Source organism: Eurytemora carolleeae, unplaced genomic scaffold, assembly GCF_000591075.1.
Source record: "Eurytemora carolleeae unplaced genomic scaffold, Eaff_2.0 scaffold266, whole genome shotgun sequence".
Lineage (NCBI taxonomy): Eukaryota > Metazoa > Arthropoda > Copepoda > Calanoida > Temoridae > Eurytemora > Eurytemora carolleeae.
The window spans coordinates 392,670-413,646 of NW_019396291.1; the positions used below are offsets into that span (position 1 = coordinate 392,670).

At 32.4% G+C, this 20,977-nt stretch overlaps 1 protein-coding gene and 2 long non-coding RNA genes across 3 annotated transcripts; all 3 read left to right on the forward strand.

Moving 5' to 3' along the window:
• The first annotated feature begins 279 nt into the window (after positions 1-279).
• On the forward strand, positions 280-3,116 carry LOC111700282 (uncharacterized). Its single transcript, XR_002764960.1, has 4 exons — positions 280-359; positions 856-896; positions 1,978-2,114; positions 3,074-3,116. It is a non-coding gene; the product is annotated as an uncharacterized LOC111700282 (long non-coding RNA).
• An 872-nt stretch (positions 3,117-3,988) lies between these two features.
• Positions 3,989-7,119, forward strand: LOC111700283 (uncharacterized). The gene is made up of 3 exons (XR_002764961.1): positions 3,989-4,018; positions 6,587-6,645; positions 7,081-7,119. It is a non-coding gene; the product is annotated as an uncharacterized LOC111700283 (long non-coding RNA).
• A 2,019-nt stretch (positions 7,120-9,138) lies between these two features.
• LOC111700304 (uncharacterized) lies at positions 9,139-20,730 on the forward strand. Its single transcript, XM_023471176.1, has 12 exons — positions 9,139-9,166; positions 9,356-9,387; positions 9,443-9,519; positions 12,526-12,584; positions 13,118-13,229; positions 14,079-14,114; positions 15,478-15,548; positions 16,434-16,537; positions 16,739-16,745; positions 17,277-17,303; positions 18,504-18,662; positions 19,493-20,730. Exons 3-12 carry the CDS (start codon positions 9,505-9,507, stop codon positions 19,791-19,793), a joined length of 891 nt encoding a protein of 296 aa, XP_023326944.1. The 5' UTR covers positions 9,139-9,166; positions 9,356-9,387; positions 9,443-9,504; the 3' UTR covers positions 19,794-20,730.
• Positions 20,731-20,977: the final 247 nt, after the last annotated feature.

Consider the following 20,977-nt stretch of genomic DNA (forward strand, 5'->3'; position numbering starts at 1 on the left):
ATGGTTGTTTCCACTTAAATTTGTAATAACTTTTTAAGATTTAAGCCGGTGGTTCATTAAAACCGGTTTTTGGGGTATTTAAGACGTGGCTTAAATTCATTAAATTCGGAAAATGGTCTCATACAGAGCGTCTAAAGTTTTGGGCTCTGTTCCATCTCAGGGGTTATAGTATATAGTAAAGGTTATCCAATTTATCCAAATACAGCTCGTATTAGCACCTTGGTATTAGCGCAATCTATTCTTCTAGGTATACAATACATACTGCAGCCAATAGAAGCGTAAAAAATAGGGTAAAATTTGTTTTGATTATCTAGAGTGTTCGGTCACCTTGGAAACCTCCTTCCACGAACGAAAAGGAGGTAAGTCTAGAATAATCTAGGAAAATCTAGAATAGTCTAGAATAATCTAGAATAATCTAGAATAATCTAGAATAATCTAGAATAATCTAGAATAATCTAGAATAATCTAGAATAATCTAGAATAATCTAGATTAATCTAGAATGGTCTAGAATAATCTAGATTAATCTAGAATGGTCTAGAAGAATAATCTAGAATAATCTAGAATCGTCTAGAATAGTCTAGAATAATCTAGAAAGAATATCTACATTCCACACTTAGACTCATAAAACCGTGTAATTGAAAAATTAAAAACGATCGATTTAAGCATTCTGATGAGAATTTAATGTTGTTATAAAGCTAACATCAGCTTGAACTTCTATTATGTGGAATTGGTCTGTGTAAACAGCTGCTGGGTGTCATGTTCTTTTGATAATTTAAAATCAAAATTTGAAGTCGTCTTCTTATTCCACAGTTTTATGGGTCTCAATGTACTTGTTTAGTTTTATTAATGTTTAGGACCTTCTAGAACACCTTCAAGATTATCAATGGTGGCAAAGGTAACAAATACTCTTAATAATTTTAACTTTTTCTTACTCATAATTACTTAATGCAGACATTAAAAGTAACACCAACCTCCAACAATAATAAATTTCGCGGGTTTCCAACAGTTTTATAGAAATTTTTCGAAGCACTTTTTAAAAAAAAATTTAACCGGGTATGCATAAACCTTCCCTACAGGACACAAACAAGCTTAGCCGTTTAGACGTTTATTAGGAAAGCAAACAAACAGACTAAATAGTATTTCCAGGGACCTAATTCAAAAAAATTTGAATCTGGTCGCTGAACTACTAACTACCAGTTCAACTTTGAATCACCGATGTAAAGTTAAGAATTGGGAGGATTTGAATCGGCGATTCAAATTTGACCTGGGGTTATTTAGTTCAGCGAGCTCTCCACTTCATTAAATTTGGATTTTGGACCCTAGTAGTTTTTGTTAAACTAATTCGGAAAATTTATTTGATTTTTCTGAAAACTTTTTTAGACAGGATTCAAGATTAAATCATCCGAAAAATATACAATTTTTGAAATTTAAAATTTAACAGAATATTGAAATCAGATCAACAATTACTTCTTAGTACCTGGAATTTGTATGGAATAATCTTTTTCTTTAAAGTTGGAAAATATGTTTATTATTTTCTATGTTATATTCTATATCTATAAATTTGTTATTTGCTCTGAAAATACAATTTTTAAAAAAATTTATTTTTAAATTAAATATTTTTAACAAAATTTTAAAAAAGGTCTTAATGTGAATAAAATATTAATTATATGTTTTTAAAGGGACTATATGAACAAAATTTGAAGTGAGTGTGAGCCTCCATTTGGAGATTTAGATACCCTTTAAAACTTCAATTGAGCATCGATGAGGAGGATATCGTCGTCTTTCTAGAAAAGTGTTTAATTCTGCCAATATCCTTTTTCTCTGCCGCAAAAATCGTCACGTCACTTTTGCAGAGAAATTACATTTGGAAATGATCAATTTTCAAATTGAAAAACAGAAATACATCATTTTTACTTACACAAGGGTTAGGATGTTATCAGTTTGTAACTTGAAATTACGTCCACAGTCCCTTTAAGGTGGTTGGGGCCACCAGTATGATCGCGAAGAAGATGAGTGAGAAGAGCGGGAAGGACGAGGACTACTTCAAGAACCTGGACAAGTGCTATGATATTAACAGCTACGAGTCTGAATATAAGCAAGGACTTTTTGTCAGGTACAGGGTTACCCACAAAGGATGAGACTTCAAAGACGACCGGAAACCCTTAAAATATAACGATCCCGAATTTAAATCAAAACTTCTGCCTTAAATATAGTATATTAATGACTTATTTAATGATTTGGCACAGAGAGAGAAACAAGTTTACATTCGCAGAAACGAAATGAATATAAAGAAATAGATAATACTAATTCGCTACAGTCGGCTCTGAAGTAAGGTTTCCACCGAAAAAAATGCAAAAATTTCGAGGAGCAATGCGAAAAAAATACGAGAAAAATTATAAATTTATGGTTTATCTAATAAAACGTTTAATGCTGAGCTCTGAGCAGAGAATTCCACAAGTTTTTATTTCGAGCAACTAATTGTGAAGCTACAACACTTATGGTTTTCGCGGAATTTTTTTTCGCGAAAAAGTTTGTGAAACATAATCGAAAATTTTCGTGAAAGTTTCCGTTCGCTGGAAACCCTAATAAAAATATATAAAGAAGCAATCTCTGTTCGGCTGTCTGTTTGTGTTTGATCATAACTCACGAACCCAGCTGGACCAATTTGCTTCAAATTTTGATTAGGGAACTTGGTATAACCACAGGAATGTTCTTAGTTTGATTTAAAATTTAAAAGTTATGTAGGTTGACACTTATGGTGAAAACTCCAGGCACCGCTGGATTCCAAAGTTATTATTTGATAAAATAATTGAATTGTCATGTTTAGCACACATAGATTCAGACTGTCATACAAATTCTCCAATAGACCGGGTTGACTGGGAAGTGTCACAACGTCTTGGCTTTTGATTTTACAGCACTAACTCACCAATACTTTTTTGTAGTCCTAGACATATGTTTTTTACAGCTAAAAGCCATTGCTTCTAGCTCATTTATCATTTAGTTTTGCGCCAGAGCTTGTAAAATTTTAATCGCAGTTAAAGGACATGCTTTATTAATATTCTAATTTTTTAGATCACATTCATCCGAATCCATGTTTTCTAAGAGAAAATTAAAGGCAAGGTTTTCAATTAAATGCTTTTAAACGAAACAACAACAATAATTCTAAAGAATTATATATAATGAGAACAACCATTCTATAATGATAATATTGATAATGATGATAATATTAATACAGATGATAATGACAACAATGATGATAATATTGATATAATGTTGGTCATAACGATAATATTGATAATGATGATAATATTGATATAATGTTGGTCATAACGCTAATATTGATAATGATGATAATATTAATACAGATGATAATGACAATAATGATGATATTATTGATATAATGTTGGTCATAACGATAATATTGATAATGATGATAATATGAATAAGGATGATAATAACAATAATTATGATAATATTAATAATGATAATATTAATTATGATGATAGAATCAATGATAATAATAATAATGATGATAATATTGATAATAATGATAATATTGAAAATGATGATAATATTTAATTTTCTAAATTTTTACTTGCATAATGATTGTTAGCTTAAAAAGTGTACATTTTACATTGTAAACAGTCGATATAGTTTACAAAAATAGAAATATTATGTTATGAATGAAGAATAACAAAAATAAAGTAGAATAATAGAATAAAACTATTTCTAAGGACGCTTTTACAACTTCTTTAAAATCTTTAAAATCTTGAAAATTTTTAACCAAATCTAGAGGATAGTTTATATGTTAATCTGAAAATGTAATTTAATTAATGTAGTCGTAATTAGTAATAGTATTTATTTCAAACACAAAATACAATTTGGTAATGTATCAAAACCATAAAAAAATTATTTAATATGGAAAAAATAATTTTGATTAATTTTGTTTTGATCCGAAAATACATGTAAACGTATTCATTATTCTAGGACTGCTGGCTGTTATGGAAAATTCTAAAGGTAAGAAAGCAATTAAAACCCTGGGACCTGATAAACCATGAGAAGTCGTGAAACAACCACCTCCGGGTTAAATCCTGAATTACAGATTCAAAATTAAAGATTTATGAGGATATTGGTAATGCATTGGAGAGAGTGAATCTGTAATTTATGATTTGAACTGGCGCGCGTTGCACTGATTGCGAGCTTTAATTCTACAAATTTCCAATTGCCAGCCCTTTAATCCCACATGTTTCCAATAGCAAGCCATTTAATTCCGCCGGTTTCCATTTGCCTGCCCTTTATTTTTGCGGAATGCGAGCCCATAAAGTCTGCGGGTGTCCATTTGCCAGCCCTTTCATTCCGTGGGTTTTCAAATGCGATCCCCTTAATTACACATGTTTCCAATTGCAAGCCATTTAATTCCACGGGTTTCCAATTGCAAGCCTTTTAATTCAGCGAATTTCCAATTGCAAGCTCTTTAAATCCACATGTTTCCAATTGCGAGCCATTTTATTCCGCGGGTTTCCAATTGCTGGCACTTTAATTCCACATGTTTCCAATTGCGAGTCATTTTATTCCGCGGGTTTCCAATTGCCAGCCTTTTACTTCCACATGTTTCCAATTGCAAGCCATTTAATTCCACGGGTTTCGAATTGCCAGCCCTTTATTTTCGCGAAAATGCGAGCCCATAAAGTCTCCAGTAGGTATAAAAAGCCTTTTTTTTCAAAAAAAAGGTTAGGCCATTTTTTTTTCTTAAATGTTGCAAAAAAGCTCTGAAACCGAAAAGTGTTTTAAAATAGTTAAGCAAAAGAAATTGTTATTATTTAAATAAAATTTTTAACAAAGAAAAAAAGAGGTACACTGAATTTTTGAAAATTCAAAAGTTACTACCATTTTACATGGCAGTTGAGACCTATGCACGTAGTGCAAAAAAGAGTTTAAAATTCGTGGTACTATCTAAATTGTATCTTTGAAATCATAAAAAGTTACTACCGTTTTAACAAAGAAAAAAAAAAGTTACTCACAAATTTTTGGCAAAAAAAGGTCATTGAGATTCTATTTCTTATTGATTTTTTTAAAGTTTTCTTTTATAAAAAAATAAAATATGCACAAAACACACTGGATTTATTCGATTTACTACCGTTTTTACTAATTTTTAAAAGGTCTGAACCTTTTTTTGAAAAAAAAGGCTTTTTATACAAACACAGAGATGGTTGAGATGTGTTATAATAGATGCATCAAATATTTGTTCCTCGAACTATTGTAATACAAAAATATCAAATAAACCTCATATTTTTAATTTTTACAATAGGCCTGCAGTTTTAGATGACAGGTGAGGGTTGGGAGCGTAAAGGGATTTTTCATAATCTGATTTGACATTTAGTAAGACCATTCAGGAACTGTATTAATCGGTATACAAGTGACCATCAAAGATGACAATTCCCAATTTTCAAGGAAACCCTGAAAAAGCCTTGTCTCTTAAAGTATGAATTATATATCAATGAGAAACCTGATTATTTTCAATTATGGTTTCGTTTTAAAAGTGTCCTGAGCATTTATACGGCAGGAAAATATGAAAATTTATTATCTATTTATGTCATTGTAATGGATATTATTAAGTGCGAAAAAGTTTTTGCCAGGATTTTTATTTTTTCTAGTTTATTTTGATCGAAAACAAACTATAAAAATTTAAAATCATAGCAAAAACTTTTTCGCACGTGTGATACCCATTTCAATAACATAAATAAAATTTTATTCAGTTTTACTCAAATTATTTAAAAGCAGGTCGATAAAGTTACTTAATCACCCTTTTGTATGGGGATTAAGTAACTTTATCACCCTACAATGAGAAAAATTAGGTATGAAATTTGAAATTTTAATAGCAGGGTGAAAAAGTTACCTTTTCGCCCTGTTGCAGGGCGATAAAGTCACAACGGGAAAAATTATGTATGATAAATTCCATCAAAATTGAATATAGGAATTATTGCATGTAATTTAACACGTTAAAACTATAGAAAACGACAATATCCTCCAAATTATTAATCAGAAAAAGATTTTAAGAGTTAGTGAATTGAATCGGGCGTTGCAATTCTTAAATGGAGAATTACTTGAAATCAGGAGCGGATACAGAGAGGGGGCGGTAGGACCTTTGCACCCCCCTGACGAATTAAGGGGGGGAGGGCGTAAACCCTCCTGAGATTTCAGCTTAGCTTCTCAATAGCACTTAAGTGAAAAACAACCTAGTACAACAGAAAAAATAACAATCTTAAAAAAAATTTCGCATGTGTCGCGCGTTTGTTGGTTCCTAAATCTGAATTTTTGGGTTCCAAAATAAATCTGTAGCCCCCCCCCCCCACTTACTTAAATCCTGTATCCGCCCCTGTTTGAAATTGCGCGTACAGTCATAAATTATAAATATTGAAATAAATTGGATTTATTTTACTAATTGACACAAATTTGTGTAAATATATAAAAGCTGGTTATATTTTTCACATTTTTATGGAATTGTGGTAAGAGGCTTAAGATTGATAAATTCACTATATTTCAAAAAATAGTTATTTTGATTAATTTATGTTAATTTATGTCAAGTCGGAACCAGTCTCAACTTTGAATTTACGGAGAAGAAAGAAGAAAATCACAAAATCCAGGTGACAAAAACTTAACACTTACTACCATACCTTTGCGCTCGAAATCTGAACGAAAAATCGGCTTTTTCTCCGGCCACAGTTGTCTTTGAAAAGTAAGACTTATACCAATCAACAGCGAATAGGCTGATTAGTTTACTTTGAAATTACCCAAATAAGTGAACGGTCCCTTTAAGTTTACCGCCCTACTCTGCCAACCGCCATCTCTAATTTTCTTCAAAAAATTATTTATATCTAAACTCTATCCTGGCTGGGTTATTTTTGTCTAATAAATGCTTGGAGCGTTGTGTCCCCCCCCCCCGCACCTATGATTTTGCCCTTAGAGTTGAGATAGGGTCCAACTTTTAAGGCCTGAACATAAAAAAAATAAACATCTAACTTTATTGGTTAGGCTGCAAGGGAGGATTATAAAAGAAAGTATGTCGGAAAAATGTTCAGGAGAACCAGGAGAACCAGGACAACCAGGACAACCAGGAGAACCAGGACAACAAGGAGAACCAGGAGAACCAGGACAACCAGGACAACAAGGAGAACCAGGACAACAAGGAGAAACAGGACAACAAGGAGAACCAGGAGATGAAGGAGAACCAGGAGAACCAGAAGAACCATGAGAACCAGGAAAATATAAAAAATCCATCTCAAGACTCAAAGCTAAGGAATATAATGCCATTTAAATCTATAAATTCCATCTAATAGTTTCAAAAATCTGTTAATATGAAAAACATTTAAGGGACTGTTGACATATTTTCAAGTGTCTCCAGTTATTGAGTAAAATGTCCGATTTACAACGTTACCCCTGAAAGCTTTGTCTTCTCTTTGAAAGTTAAAAATTTTAAATTGTGATTTCTCGCAAAAGTGACTTGCACATTTAATTTTGCTTCGGGAACAATATGAAGGAAACATTTAAAATTAAATATTTTTCAAGCAAGAAAATCGACGATATCTTCTACATTATTGATCAAATAAAGGTTATCTTATGGGATATGCACCGAATCAAGCATACTTGGGGGGGGGGAAGGTTCTTAGTCTCAACAAATTATATAAGAAAAATCTTAAAATATTTAATTCATTGATAGATTTTTACATAAAAGTTGTTGATTCCTCAGTTATTTTCCACGTTTTTGGGGCTCACTGTATTTCCTTATAGAGTAGAGAATACATAAGGCCAGGGGAAAAATAAGAGTTTTCTTGTAATGAACATTTTCAGCGCATTTTTGCCTGAAAAGGAGTTTAAAGTGGAGTCAAGGTGCAGAGATAAATTGATTTAAAAGTAAAACTCATTTCAATGTAATTCTTTTTCTGAAAAGTATTTACCCCTGCGGTTTGACATTTTTACCTGAAAATGATAAATATAATGGTGTTGTTGACAGGCATATTCTGAAAAATAAAATAATGATGGGAATAGCCATAAGGTAACATCTCTATTATTGTTTTAAAATTAAACATATACCATTGCCGTGCATCAGATCATCTTCCCTAACGTGTTAAGACCATTTTTATCCATGGTGATGGTATGACACTATAGCCGAGGTTGGCTGATATATTTTGAAGAATAAAGACATTATAAATTATCTATATGTGAAATGATTATAAATTGTTTAAACATTTTTAAACAATAACCACAAAATTCTCCCAATCCTGGCATTTCCAAAAAGTGGTCTGCCTTTTTTCGTGCTGTCAATATTACCAGAGCTTTTAAGCATTTCTTTCAGATTTCAGTTTATGAAAAAAACCAAAATTGTCGAAATCTGATCGAAATCCTTCATATCTCCGGTAATATTAAAACCATAAGAAAGCAGACCACATTTTGGAAATGCCAAAGCAACTATTGCAAAGATCAAAGACGACTTTCAATTCGTCTTGCTACTGTCATGTTTTGTGGGACACTCTGAACTCTTTATAACTATAAAAGTACAAATATTTTGCTCCTTATCGAACACCCACACACATGACGTTTCTTTCCCCTGGTTAAATACGAGTCACTAGAAATTACGTGTATTGTCCATTTAACAACAATAAAAATATTTTTTAGAGGAATCCAGTTTGAAGCTGAACTACGGGATGAAGGAGAAACAAGTCTTGTGAATTTTGATAAAAAAGAGAGACGAAAACTTATTGAAGTACACTTTGACCCCTAGAAGTATGAGTTCGCGGACTGTACAATTCTTGGTGATTTTGCGTACATAAGCTATCTATGTTTATTTATTTATTTATCTATAATTTAAACCTTTGTCAAGGCTATCTGAAAATTGTATATCTAATTGCGGGTTTCCAGCTGGCTCATTGGTAACCCTATAAAGGAATAAATGGTACCAATGTGAATCGAACAAGTACTGCTTTTGTAAATTAAAGATCACTGGAAATTACGTGGACTTCTTTATATATTTTAATCTGAGAACTTTCTTTCTAAAAACTAAACAATGAATATTTGTTTTATAATTCTCAGTAATGAAATCCAATTTCAAAATATTTTAATCAAATTTTTTTTTCAGAAACCCGAGAAAGAAATTGGTGAAAATCTAAGGAAAGATCATTTCAAACCTTTTAAAAAAACTTTAAATATAAAAAAGTAGGGGTTTAGAGCCATAATTAATTGATTGAAATATTTGAAAGGATAATACAATATTTTTTACTCAATCTCCCTTCAAGTCAAAACCTATCATTTTACAGTTGCTGCATATAGGTTATGAGTAGAAATTATCAATTTTTACAGGAAAAAGCTTTCAGCTGGGCATAAACAACTAGGTAGGTGAATTAAAAATAGATAAAAAGTGATTGTATTTATATTGTTATTTTTAAGTTCACTCTGCAAGTTTTTTCCTGACAAAAACAGAAAATACAGATGGGAAACCACACTCATCAATGAAAAACATAAAGGTAAGATTAAAAGGAAGATTTAATAATTTAAGAATTTTGAAATTTTAGTAGAAAAAGGAATTGCATAATGAGGTTTCCGATAGCATGAGGCCAGGAGGGTCTTCGATAGAACACACAGGGTCTGTAGCAAATATCGTAGCAATCACTATATTTGTTAAAGTTGTACATTTTCTTTAAATCTAAATGTGCTTATCATTAAATATGCAAAACTTGTAATGTGATTAACCAAGCCTAACTACGTCTGTAAATACGTCAAAATATGTATTGTGATTAGCTTAACTATGTGTAAATATGTATATTAAACTTAATCTGTAACATAGATATATAAATACACATTAGTTGGAATAACACTTCGTTTTGATTACGGTGTAAGAAGTAATATATCCTCGTGTAGAGAACGAGACTAAATTGAGTTGTATCTTGTAAAAAGATACAATAGAATACAGAGAGCTAGTAGTATCTGAGGGATACATACTAAAGAATACAACAGCTTCTTATCTGGATTGATAGAGATTGAGTATTGTAGCGATCTAGTATTATCTGAGTACTAAAGAATACAGATAGAGTCATATACGGATTGATATAGTGTATTATTGCAGAACCTGGAGTTAAAGAAGAGTAATTTGTTTCCTTGGTTGAATTCAAGATTGAGTTGTATCTTTAAAAACAGATACCTTAGAAAATGGAAGGTTATACCTGGATTGATACGGGTCTGAGAAACTTTTATAGAGTAGGGTATTTACTACAAAAGTGGTGGCAGCAGTGGGATTAGGAAACCCTAGTTAAATGCCACAGACTCCAAGGAAGAAAAGTACAGTGATTACCTGGTTTAACTGATAATAAGAGAAACTGTGTCAGAAGAAGAAACAGTAACAGTGCAGCAACAAGATTGCTACCACAATGTATAGAGTACCATGATATACGGAGTACCAGAATGAACAATATACAAGAGTATAACAGTTGACAATTTTAAATTGTACCCTAGAGTACCTAGTGAAGATTCGGATACCAGAGTATCAGAATGAACCGAATACCAGATATGGAGGAGATGAAGCTGCGACGGGAAATATTTAAAAAGGAGATACAAAAACTGAAAAATTGTAACCGTGAGATTACAAACACAGAGTATCAAATATTAATGCAGAAGATAGAGCAATGGAAGCTAGATATGCAAACAGTGGAAAAGATTGAAAGAGTGAAGGCAATGTTGGAGCAGACTAAGAAGATAGCCAGGGAACAAAAATACATGGAGAATTTAAGGGAATATATCCCTAATAAGAGAATACAGTGTTTCATAGAGAATACTTCAAAATATAGTGGAAACCCGGAGAAAGTGTTAAGTTAGAATGGTGCAAGAATTTGGAAAATCATTTGTTTAACTATAAATGTATATTATCCCAAGGAAAAGGTATTCCTATATATGATACAGGATTCTGATGAAGATATTGGAGAATATTATCCCAAGGAAAAGGTATTCCTATATACGATACAGGACTCTGATGAAGATATTGAAGAATATTATAATGTCATGCTGAGTCAATGGATGCAAGCAAACACTACAGATAAGAGGAACCTGGTAGAATTCAAAAATGGTTTGCTCGAGGGACTGTATGATCAAGAGTTGATGGAACAATGCCTGGTTTTCATGCCTAAGATGCCCCAGCATGAAAGCAATCCTAGTACTACTGGAGCGTCAGCAATCCCAGGATAGAAAGAAGTTAAAAACTACATGTACACTGTACAGGTACACTATAGTTTTGAGACAGTGGAAAACAGCAAGAGAGCTGATAAGATGTGGGAAACAGGAAATATTAGCAAAGAACCAGTTTCTTACTATCGCAAAACTTGTAATACGAATAACCTACCCTAACTTCGTCTGTAAATACGTCAAAACATGTATTGTGATTAGCTGAAATACATCTATATATCCTCGCAAATCTTGTAAATATGTATATTAAACTTAATCTGTAACATAGATATCTAAATATACACATTAGTTGGAATAGGCTGCCCTTTGATTACGGTGTGAGAGTAATTACTTCTTGGTTAGGGAATGAGAACCATCCTCAATCACTCTCTATTGAAAGATAGAACTTGATTGGGAATTGATAGTTTACTTGCTTGTGTCTGTGTTGACATTGATAATTTTAGAGATTGTGCCCATTTTTGGCATTGCTAGTTTACTTACTTGTGTTTGTGTTGACATTGAAAACTGAAGAGATCATGCCTGTGTTTGCAATTGATTGCGTTCAGTTGCTTATCACCCTCAGAAGAGAATGGACCTCTCTCGCAGTGGTCCCAGCTTTACAGTTTTGAGGAGCACTGCATTTAGTTGCACACATGTCTTATCCTAAAGGGGAGTAGCCTGTCTAACATAATATAGAATAAACAAGACTCCATCTTCAGCTTGGTGCAGCTGAAAGAAGGAGTTTAACCCCTGATGGGTATAAAAGCCATGCACAACGATACTGATTTTTTGCTCTACCAACTGTGAGGACTGCAGACTGCTGTGGAAGATTCCTCTCAATGGGACTTTAAGACTTGCAACCCCCCATTTTGCGTATAGTCTCCTAAATAATTATGATAGTCTACTACATAATTAGGAGAGTCTCCTATGCGGTAAGCAGAGTCTGCAATAAAATAAGCAGAGTCTCCTAAATAATAAGAAGAGTCTCCTAAGTAACTATAGGAGAGTCTACTACATAATTAAGAGAGTCTACTACATAATTAAGAGAGTCTACTACATAATTAAGAGAGTCTACTACATAATTAAGAGAGTCTCTTATTTCATAAGAAGAGTCTCTGCGATAAAATAAGGAGATTTTCCGAAAACATAATTAAGGTCCTGATAGAATAATTAAGGAGGGTCTATGTTAAGATAAAGATGGTCTCCAATGGAATAAGGAGGGTACAAGATAATAGCGTCTCTCAAGTGAAACAAGGGGGAGGGGGAGATTTAATATTTTTCAAATGTATTTCTGTATCAAATAATTATTATTGTTCCAGGAAAATAGCTCTGATAGCGACCCTGAGATTACAAAAGAAATCGTGAATATTAGTTACAGGTACTAAAACATTCAAGGACTATAATGCACTTCTGGAATATGGTTCAAGCGCTGGAATAAAGTTCACTTCCTGAATATAGTGCAATTCCTGGAATAAAGTGGAATTCCTGAAATATAGTGCAATACCTGGTATATAGTGCATTTCCTGGAATATAGTGCACTTCCTGGAATAAAGTGCATATCCTGGAGTAAAGCGAGATTCATGGAATATAGTGTACTCTTGGAAAATATAATGCAGTTCCTGTAATATAGTGCACTTCCTGGCATTTATTGCAATTTCTGTAATATCGTACAATTCCTGTAATATAGTGCAATTCCTGAAATTTAGTGCCATATAGTGCAATTCCTGGAATATGGTGCAATTCCTGTAATATAGTGCAATTCCTGATATATATTACTATTCCTGTAACATAAATATGAATTTTCTTGTAATATATGTATCCAATTTCCTGTATTTTTGTATTTTGAATGTTGTATATTGCTTGTGTCCTGTCACCAATGAGAGTTTGTTTCACGAAAAATATTTTTTATAGATATGGAAAACTGAAAGAAAGCACGGAATCAAATGTTCATAAATCTTTTCTGGAAAACAAACTGGAAAACGACTTTGAGGAAGCCCTTCAGGATATAGATAGAATGGAACAGGTGCTAAAATAAATCTTATCATGAGAGGAGGGGTGGGGGTGCTTTTATTTTTTGTATACAGGTTTACCCACAAAGGATGAAACTTCAGAGATGACTGTAGGGAAAACATTCTGTTTATTTATGATTCCATACAACTAAATATGAACGTCTTTTATTCTTTGCCAGACTGAGACCGTTTAAGGCAGAAAAGTTACAAGTCGTCTTTACGATTACATCCTTTGTGGATAATCCTTTTTAAGGAGGGAGATTGTGGTTTAGAAGGAATATAAATACAGTCATAACCAGAAAACTGTGGAATATGAAGACGACATTATAGCATTTGATGTTGTTTAAACCAAATAGCTTTACTTGAAAGTTATTTAATTACTTATTAAGTAAAATGGGTCTGTTTACATTGCACAATTGCTGTGCCTCATGTTCAATACGCTATTAAAAGTCATAAATTGAGTTTAAAAGTCGACCTCCTATTCCAGACTTTTCTGGTTATCACAGTACCAAGAATACCCTTCCTTCTAAGTCCAATCATAACCAATATAAAGAGGAAAATTAGTCGTCTTCGCTGTTTATTTCAATTACAAATGCCGATTCGAATTTTGTATTTGTGAATGTTATAATAACTCTACAAATATGTTCAGATGTCTACACGTTTATACCTGTTAAACTCTGCTACCGGATCATATTTCGACTATGCCGTAGTTGGATACTCTAATTCAAAAGTTGCCAAATCGCACACAAAAGTTTCGACATTAGGGCATTTTAGTAAATAAAACAAACCCAAATAAATTTTAAAAGAAAGTCGTTCTAAAAATTGTTCCGCTGTTTTGGTTATTTCTGTATATAAAATTTCAGAATGAGAATATGCAAAAGGGATCTGAAATTATTCTGGTAAGATAGCATGGACTTTAATACAGTGTGTCGCCTAAATATGATAATTTTATGACAAGCCATGAGTAAAAAATCGTCCTCTAACGATTTAATAAGTTGCATGGTATTTAATATAAATTAACATGTACGCACAATATAAAAGTAGGTTTGACTAAAAAAAAGAAAATTTTTAAAAAATACGTTGGGTTTCAACTATGGATGGATTGTTTCCACTTATTTGAAAAAAAATCGTTTCGTTTGGAAAACGACGAAGAAAAAACGAAAAACAAAACGATCGGTTTTTAACACGATCTTTTAAAAAAAAATATGGTTTTTAAAACATATAGTTTTTCGTTTTTAAAAACGATCGTTTTTTGTTTTTTAAAAACGGTCGTTTTTAAAAAAGGGCCCTTCGTTAACGACCGTTACCAACGACCCTTCCTTCATGATCGTCAACGACCTTTTATGGAAAAAAATACATTTCTGAGTCGGAAAATCCGAGGCTAGAAACCATTCTTAATCAAGTTTCAATTTGAATTCAATATTTCGAATTTTAAATTTTAAATTATGCATGAAGTGGTCCCCATAAAACTATGGAATAGAAAGATGACGGCAAATAGTTAAACCTGTAAAATGGAAGATGTACCGCAAATTGCAATGTTTCGTGTGTTTATTGGACTATTGAAAATCAAAACCTGAATAAGTCTAAAAGTCTAAAAGTCCTTTTAATGGTTCTATGTGTAGACCTATCTTTTGGCTAAAAAGTTTAAAGAATATGTCTCGACTGCCCTGAATCTCTCAACATTTAATAAAAATTGAATTAACAATAATAAAATTGAATTGATAAATTCGAAAATCAAAGGCCTTTCACAAGTCTCAATCGGAAATCTCATTTATAGAATAGATTTAGCAGGAAAAACAAAACACTTTGACCAAAAAGCAGGAACAAAAGTAATAAATCAACTATCGACGTTTAATTTATAACTTATCTTTTGCATAACCAATTTTTTTATTATAAAGGGATAGACAATTTTTTTTTTGTAGTTAATGTATGCATTATACATATATGAATACTTTAAAAAACTGACTAAAATTTATTTTTATCTATGGTATGGTATCTGACAAACTAGGCGAAGTTACAAGGTCTCAGAACGTGTAATTCATTTAATTAACCGTTAACTCAAAGAGTTTTATTTCTATCCGAAAAAGTCATTTCTATGAGTGAAAACGCAATTGATAATTTTTTTATTTTAAGTGAGGAAAACACGCATTTTTCCGTCATTTATCTCTGAAATCTTGTTTAAAAGGTATCGATGAAAATCGAACATGCCCTATTTTAAAAGTGAGTCACTTGAAATTTTAATTTTAAAAATCTGTTTTTTAGGAAAGAAATGCAGGTTTTGGTTTACCAGAAAACCTTCAGCTTTCTAGTCTAGAGAAGAGAATATACGCAAGGTGAGTTTATTTTAAGTTTTCTAACCTTGTCTTGGCAGAACAGGAGGGAGCAAGGAAATATATACAGGACCGCCCAACTCAGATATACGCATATTATGTACTGTACACTGTGGGAGGAATGTAAAGAAACCCAGTGCCCCCACAGAAGGACTACAGCTCTGTTGTGATATTACCTCGTGGAACCTGATAAAAGTAAACTTATTGAGCATATAATTTTATATAATGGGATAATTTAACATCTCAGAATCTCGTGGAACCTGATAAAAGCAGACTTATTGAGCATATAATTTTATAATGAGATAATTAAACATCTCAGAATCTCGTGGAACCTGATAAAAGTAGACTTATCGAGCATATCATTTTATAATGGGATAATTAAACATCTCAGAATCTCGTGGAACCTGATAAAAGTAAACATATATCGAGCATATAATGTTATAATGGGATAATTAAACATCTCAGAATCTCGTGAAACCTGATAAAAGTAGATATATCGAGCATATAATTTTATAATGGGATAATTAAACATCTCAGAATCTCGTTAAACCTTANCCAGACCCTAGATGTATTTACCATACTGTAGGTATACACAGACCAGACCCTATGTATTAACTAGACTGTAGGTATACACAATGCACATGCCCTGGATCCTTGATGTATTTACCAGACTATAGGTATACATATACCAGACCCTAGATTTACTTGCCAGACTATAGGTATACATAAACCAAACTATAACTATACACAACCCAGACCCTAGATTTACTTACAAAACTATAGGTATACATATACCAAACCTAATTTTATTTACCAGACTATAGGTATACACATACCAGACCCTAGATGTATTTACCATACTGTAGGTATACATATACCAAACCCTAGATTTATTTACCAGACTATAGGTATACACATACCAGACCCTAGATGTATTTACCATACTGTTGGTATACATATACCAGACCCTAGATGTATTTACCAGACTATAGGTATATAAATATACCAGACTAGGATTTTCAGCGAGATTTCGCTTTATTTGTTTCACGAAAGTTTTGCATTTTCTCGCTGAACATCTTAATGTGAAATTTTTGTAATTTTTCGCAAAATGGTCGTTTATTTTTTTCCTTTTTCACAAAATTCCATATGGTTTTCACTTTCTTTCAAGAAATTTTTCTTTCGCTGGAAACCAGACTGTAGGTGTATCAGATAGCTTTATATGATTGTTTATACACCAGACTATAGGTGTAGATTTACATACCAGTTTGTAGATTTCTATAAATACGTACCAGACTGATAGTCTAATATACATATACGACTGATATTTGTGTTTTCGGTATCAATACAAAAAATTAAATAGATTCTTGTACAATATATGGCAACGTAGAATTTGTACACTCTCAGTACAGTTGTATTCTGTCGTCACAAGTGTCAATTCAGTTTTTGTGTCCGACAAAATCATCAATAATAGTGATAATTTTAGAATAAAGTGCTTTTCTAACAGTAAAATAAGTGCAATTTTATGTGTTCTTTAGTTTTTGTTTTTACACTTTTTTATTTAATCTTGGAAAACATGGCAACTAATTTGAGAAAATTTCATTGTCCTTGTTATATTTGACACTTGTGACGTTGTGTATAATTGGTTGATTTCTCTGTTGCCACCTATTGTACTTGATAATCTATCTGCAAAAAATCATACATTTTACAAAATTAAATCGATTCCCTGTTCAGGTATACGCCGGGAAACTCTAAAAGAAGGTAAACTATTGATTGATTTATCGCAATTAATGTTGGACTAAATATATTTCTGTGAACTTGATGTTGTTATAAATCAAATACATAGTTTAACACGTAACTTAAGATACAACTTATTAAAGGGAGAGACCGGCGGCTAGACATGTGTTGAGTTGAGAGTGCTGTATTGTAGAGAACTTTTTTGGGATTCATATGAGACCTAGTTGTGACTTGTGAGACGTTTTTACGGTTTATAATTGTTTAGCTAGAGCTAAAATTGTATCTTTAAAATCCTCCTGGCGCCTGCCCCCTGGTGGATTATGTTGCGGCACTAGTGCTGGTCGTCGTTCCTTTCTATAACGATTACTCTTACGCAAGAATAAACGGAATTATCAAGAACGATCCAATTGGTCCAAAAAAAAGAACGAATATAGAAGAACATAGAAGGCATTTTTAAAAACAGTGAAACAATTATTAAAAAGAACAAATGAGGAATGAACGAAAACTCTTTGAAATAACGTTAAAATCAGGAACGCATTCAAAGTAGCATTTTAAATCAGGAACGTTCAGAACTTCAGGGGCGTACAATGGAGAGGGGGGGGGGCGTGAAAGGACGTCCCTCCTACGCTTTCCCCCCCCCTGGGAGGGACGCAGGGGGGACTTATTTAATATTCGTCCGAAGATTTGTTGGAAAAACTCGGATTCTTGATTTTTGAGGCATAACTTTTAAAGCTGAACAATAACATACCGTAAAAACGTCTCATAGGTCTCAAATGAATCCTATCCTGACAAATTTCTCTTTAATACTGCAATATCAGCTCAACCACTTTGACTAGCCAAAATATAGGTCTGTATATATAGCTGCACTATTGATGTGTTCAATTTCCATTAGACCAGGTTTAACACCATGACTTGAGTCTTATGGTCTTCTTCCTTTTTACAAGGTTTATGAGTCTCACTGCATGCAATACTCTATATGACTGATATACTTTTCTAAGACTTAAACTACGCTGCTTTAAGAATGCTCAGTAAACTTATGAAATTTTGCAACAACCATGACTGGGCTGATAATGAAATGTCGCCAGGCCTTTGATTTTCTTTGCCAACCCTTGATGCCACTTGTTTTAACTTCGGATATGTAAATTTAAAATCTGCAATTTGCCTGTTTTGGAAAAGAGTTTTTGGACAACATTCTTTTTTTTAGTTTACCGTTAATATTTCTAGTTCTCCGGGGGGAAACTTCATCAGATCCCCACAGTCTTCGGAGGATGAGGGGGAGGAGGGGGTGGAGGAGGAGAAGAAGGATAAGGACACATTTATTGATCAGAAAACGGATAGAGATCCCTTCAAGGATGAGGAGGTTGGAACTCCTGTTTATAACAGGTTTATTAAACAAATAAAAGATCTGTAATAGAGTAACTTGTTCATTTTGAACTCCTATTTACTGTTTAACTCAGAACATTGGAGATATCAAACTAAATTTGGAAATGTCGTCTTGTCAGTTTTTCAATGGGTTTTATATACAATTACACCAAAATCTCAGTATTTGTAAAAATGAATGAGTAGCCATGCCATAACGGGACCTGTTTTAAATTGGTCTGTAAATATTCAATTAAAAGCCTAAATATCTGCAGCATTCCGTCATCTGTAGGTTTAGAAGACGACATATTATAAATTCTTTCGGTTACTCCGAAGCTCTGAGTTAAACTCTGTTAGTTCATAAGATTTTTATTATACAAGAGACTTTTAACAGTTGGCCATGCTAGATAATTTTCACAAATGCTTATATTTCAAGGTTTAAAATGATGAGAATAAACTCAATTGCTTGTATTTCTAGGATTAAAATTAAGAGAATGCATACAATTACAACTATTTCTAGGTTTAAAATGAGAAGAATAAATACAATTTCATTTATTTCTAGATTTAAAATAAGGATAATGAATATAATTTCATGTATGTCTAGGATTAAAATAAAGAGAATAAATGCAATTACAAGTATTTCGAGGTTTAAAATGAGAAGAATAAATACAATTTCATGTATTTCTAGGTTTATAATGAGAAGAAAAAATACAATTTCATGTATATCTAGGTTTAAAATGAGAAGAATAAATACAATTTCATGTATTTCTAGGTTTAAAATGAGAAGAATAAATACAATTTCATGTATTTCTAGGTTTAAAATGATGAAAAAATACAAATAATTTTATTTCTAGGTTTAAAATGATGAGAATAAATACAAATGCTTGTATTCTCGCTCCCCCTGAATATAAGATAAGTGAAACATCAAATGATGAAGATAAAATGAAGACAATACAGCATACTGGATATGAAACAGAAGTAATTGATGGAAGAAGATCACAAGAGAAAGAAGAAAGAGTGAAAGGTGAAGAAGAAGAGAAGAAGAAGAAGAAAGATAAGATTCAAGCAAAGCCGGAAAAAGTTAAAACAACAGTAAACGAATTGAAAACTTTATTTTTCCCAATGAGAAGACTCCGTGAAGTTCTTCATCTATAGAAAATTGACTAAAGATTTAATATGATTTATAAAACAAAGTATCTCGGAATTACAACCATATAATTAAAGTGAAAATAATCCCAAACATTCTGCTTAAAGTTTCTAAAAAGTTTTTTGTAATTTTTAATGCTTAAGATAATTAGATGTCATGAACAAAATTTTTGATATTAAACGATTATCAGTTTTTATGATTTACTATATATATAGAAAAGGCATCATCAATATTGGAACTAAGCCAACCGCCCACTGGGGGTTTGTGCATTTAGACCTAAAAAAAATGTCGTAGAATCCCCCGGTGCACGGGGGTTGGCTGATTTCTGAAAAAAGATTTAGATCATCCCTACTATATAGTTTTACATACAGGGTGTCCCATGACAGTAGCAAGATTAATTGAAGGTCGCCTTTTGTCTTTAAAATAATTTGCATCATTAAGTGGTAAACTAGTTTTAGAAGTAAAATTCTAAAGTTTATTACTTCTAGTCTTGGCATTTCTAAAAAGTGGTCTGCCTTTTTTTTTAGTTTTTATGATATCTCCGGTAAAATTTACGGCTCAAAAAAGGCAGACCACGTTTTGCAAATACCAAGACTAGGAGATTATTGTGGTTTTCTCTTTAAGAATCATACATGTTAAAGTAGGTTGACGACCAAAGATGAGAAATAGATTTAAAGATCTAAGACGACTTTTGAGGCGTCTTGTTACTGTCATTTTTCCGGGACACCCTGTATATTAAATCTAAGAATTTTTATCTAAGTAATTGAAAATTGTCTTTAAATATTACAAATGCTATGTCGTCAAATTTAAAGGGAGAGACCTGCAACATATTTAAACTGAGAATGCAGTATTTTAGTGAAAAACAATGGGATTTATTTGACACCAATAAGACATTTTTACGGTGTACTATTCTTAACCTTATTCCCGCTGGGGGGGGGGGTCAATTTCCCCCCCCCCTGTAGTTTTTTTTACATAACTCAAAAAGTATTGGTCTGAGGCTGTTGAAATTTTCTGACTTTTCTTACACACCCAAAGCCCTCCCTTTAGGCCTAAAACCGGGCTTTAATACTAACTGCCTGAGTCCTCAGGCACACTGCCTGAATGACTGCTTTTGCCTGTAGCAAACTAAATCTTTGTTTTGACCCACTTTCACTTGTCAGATTTTGATAAAATTTAGCTTTTTGGAAAGCCT

What these genes read in the sequence shown, in the direction of transcription:
- LOC111700304 (XM_023471176.1), top strand. An exon ending in ATCGTGAATATTAGTTACAG is followed by an intron (nt 12,585 to 13,117) that starts GTACTAAAACAT and finishes TATTTTTTATAG; the next exon opens with ATATGGAAAACTGAAAGAAA. An exon ending in CCGGGAAACTCTAAAAGAAG is followed by an intron (nt 17,304 to 18,503) that starts GTAAACTATTGA and finishes TAATATTTCTAG; the next exon opens with TTCTCCGGGGGGAAACTTCA.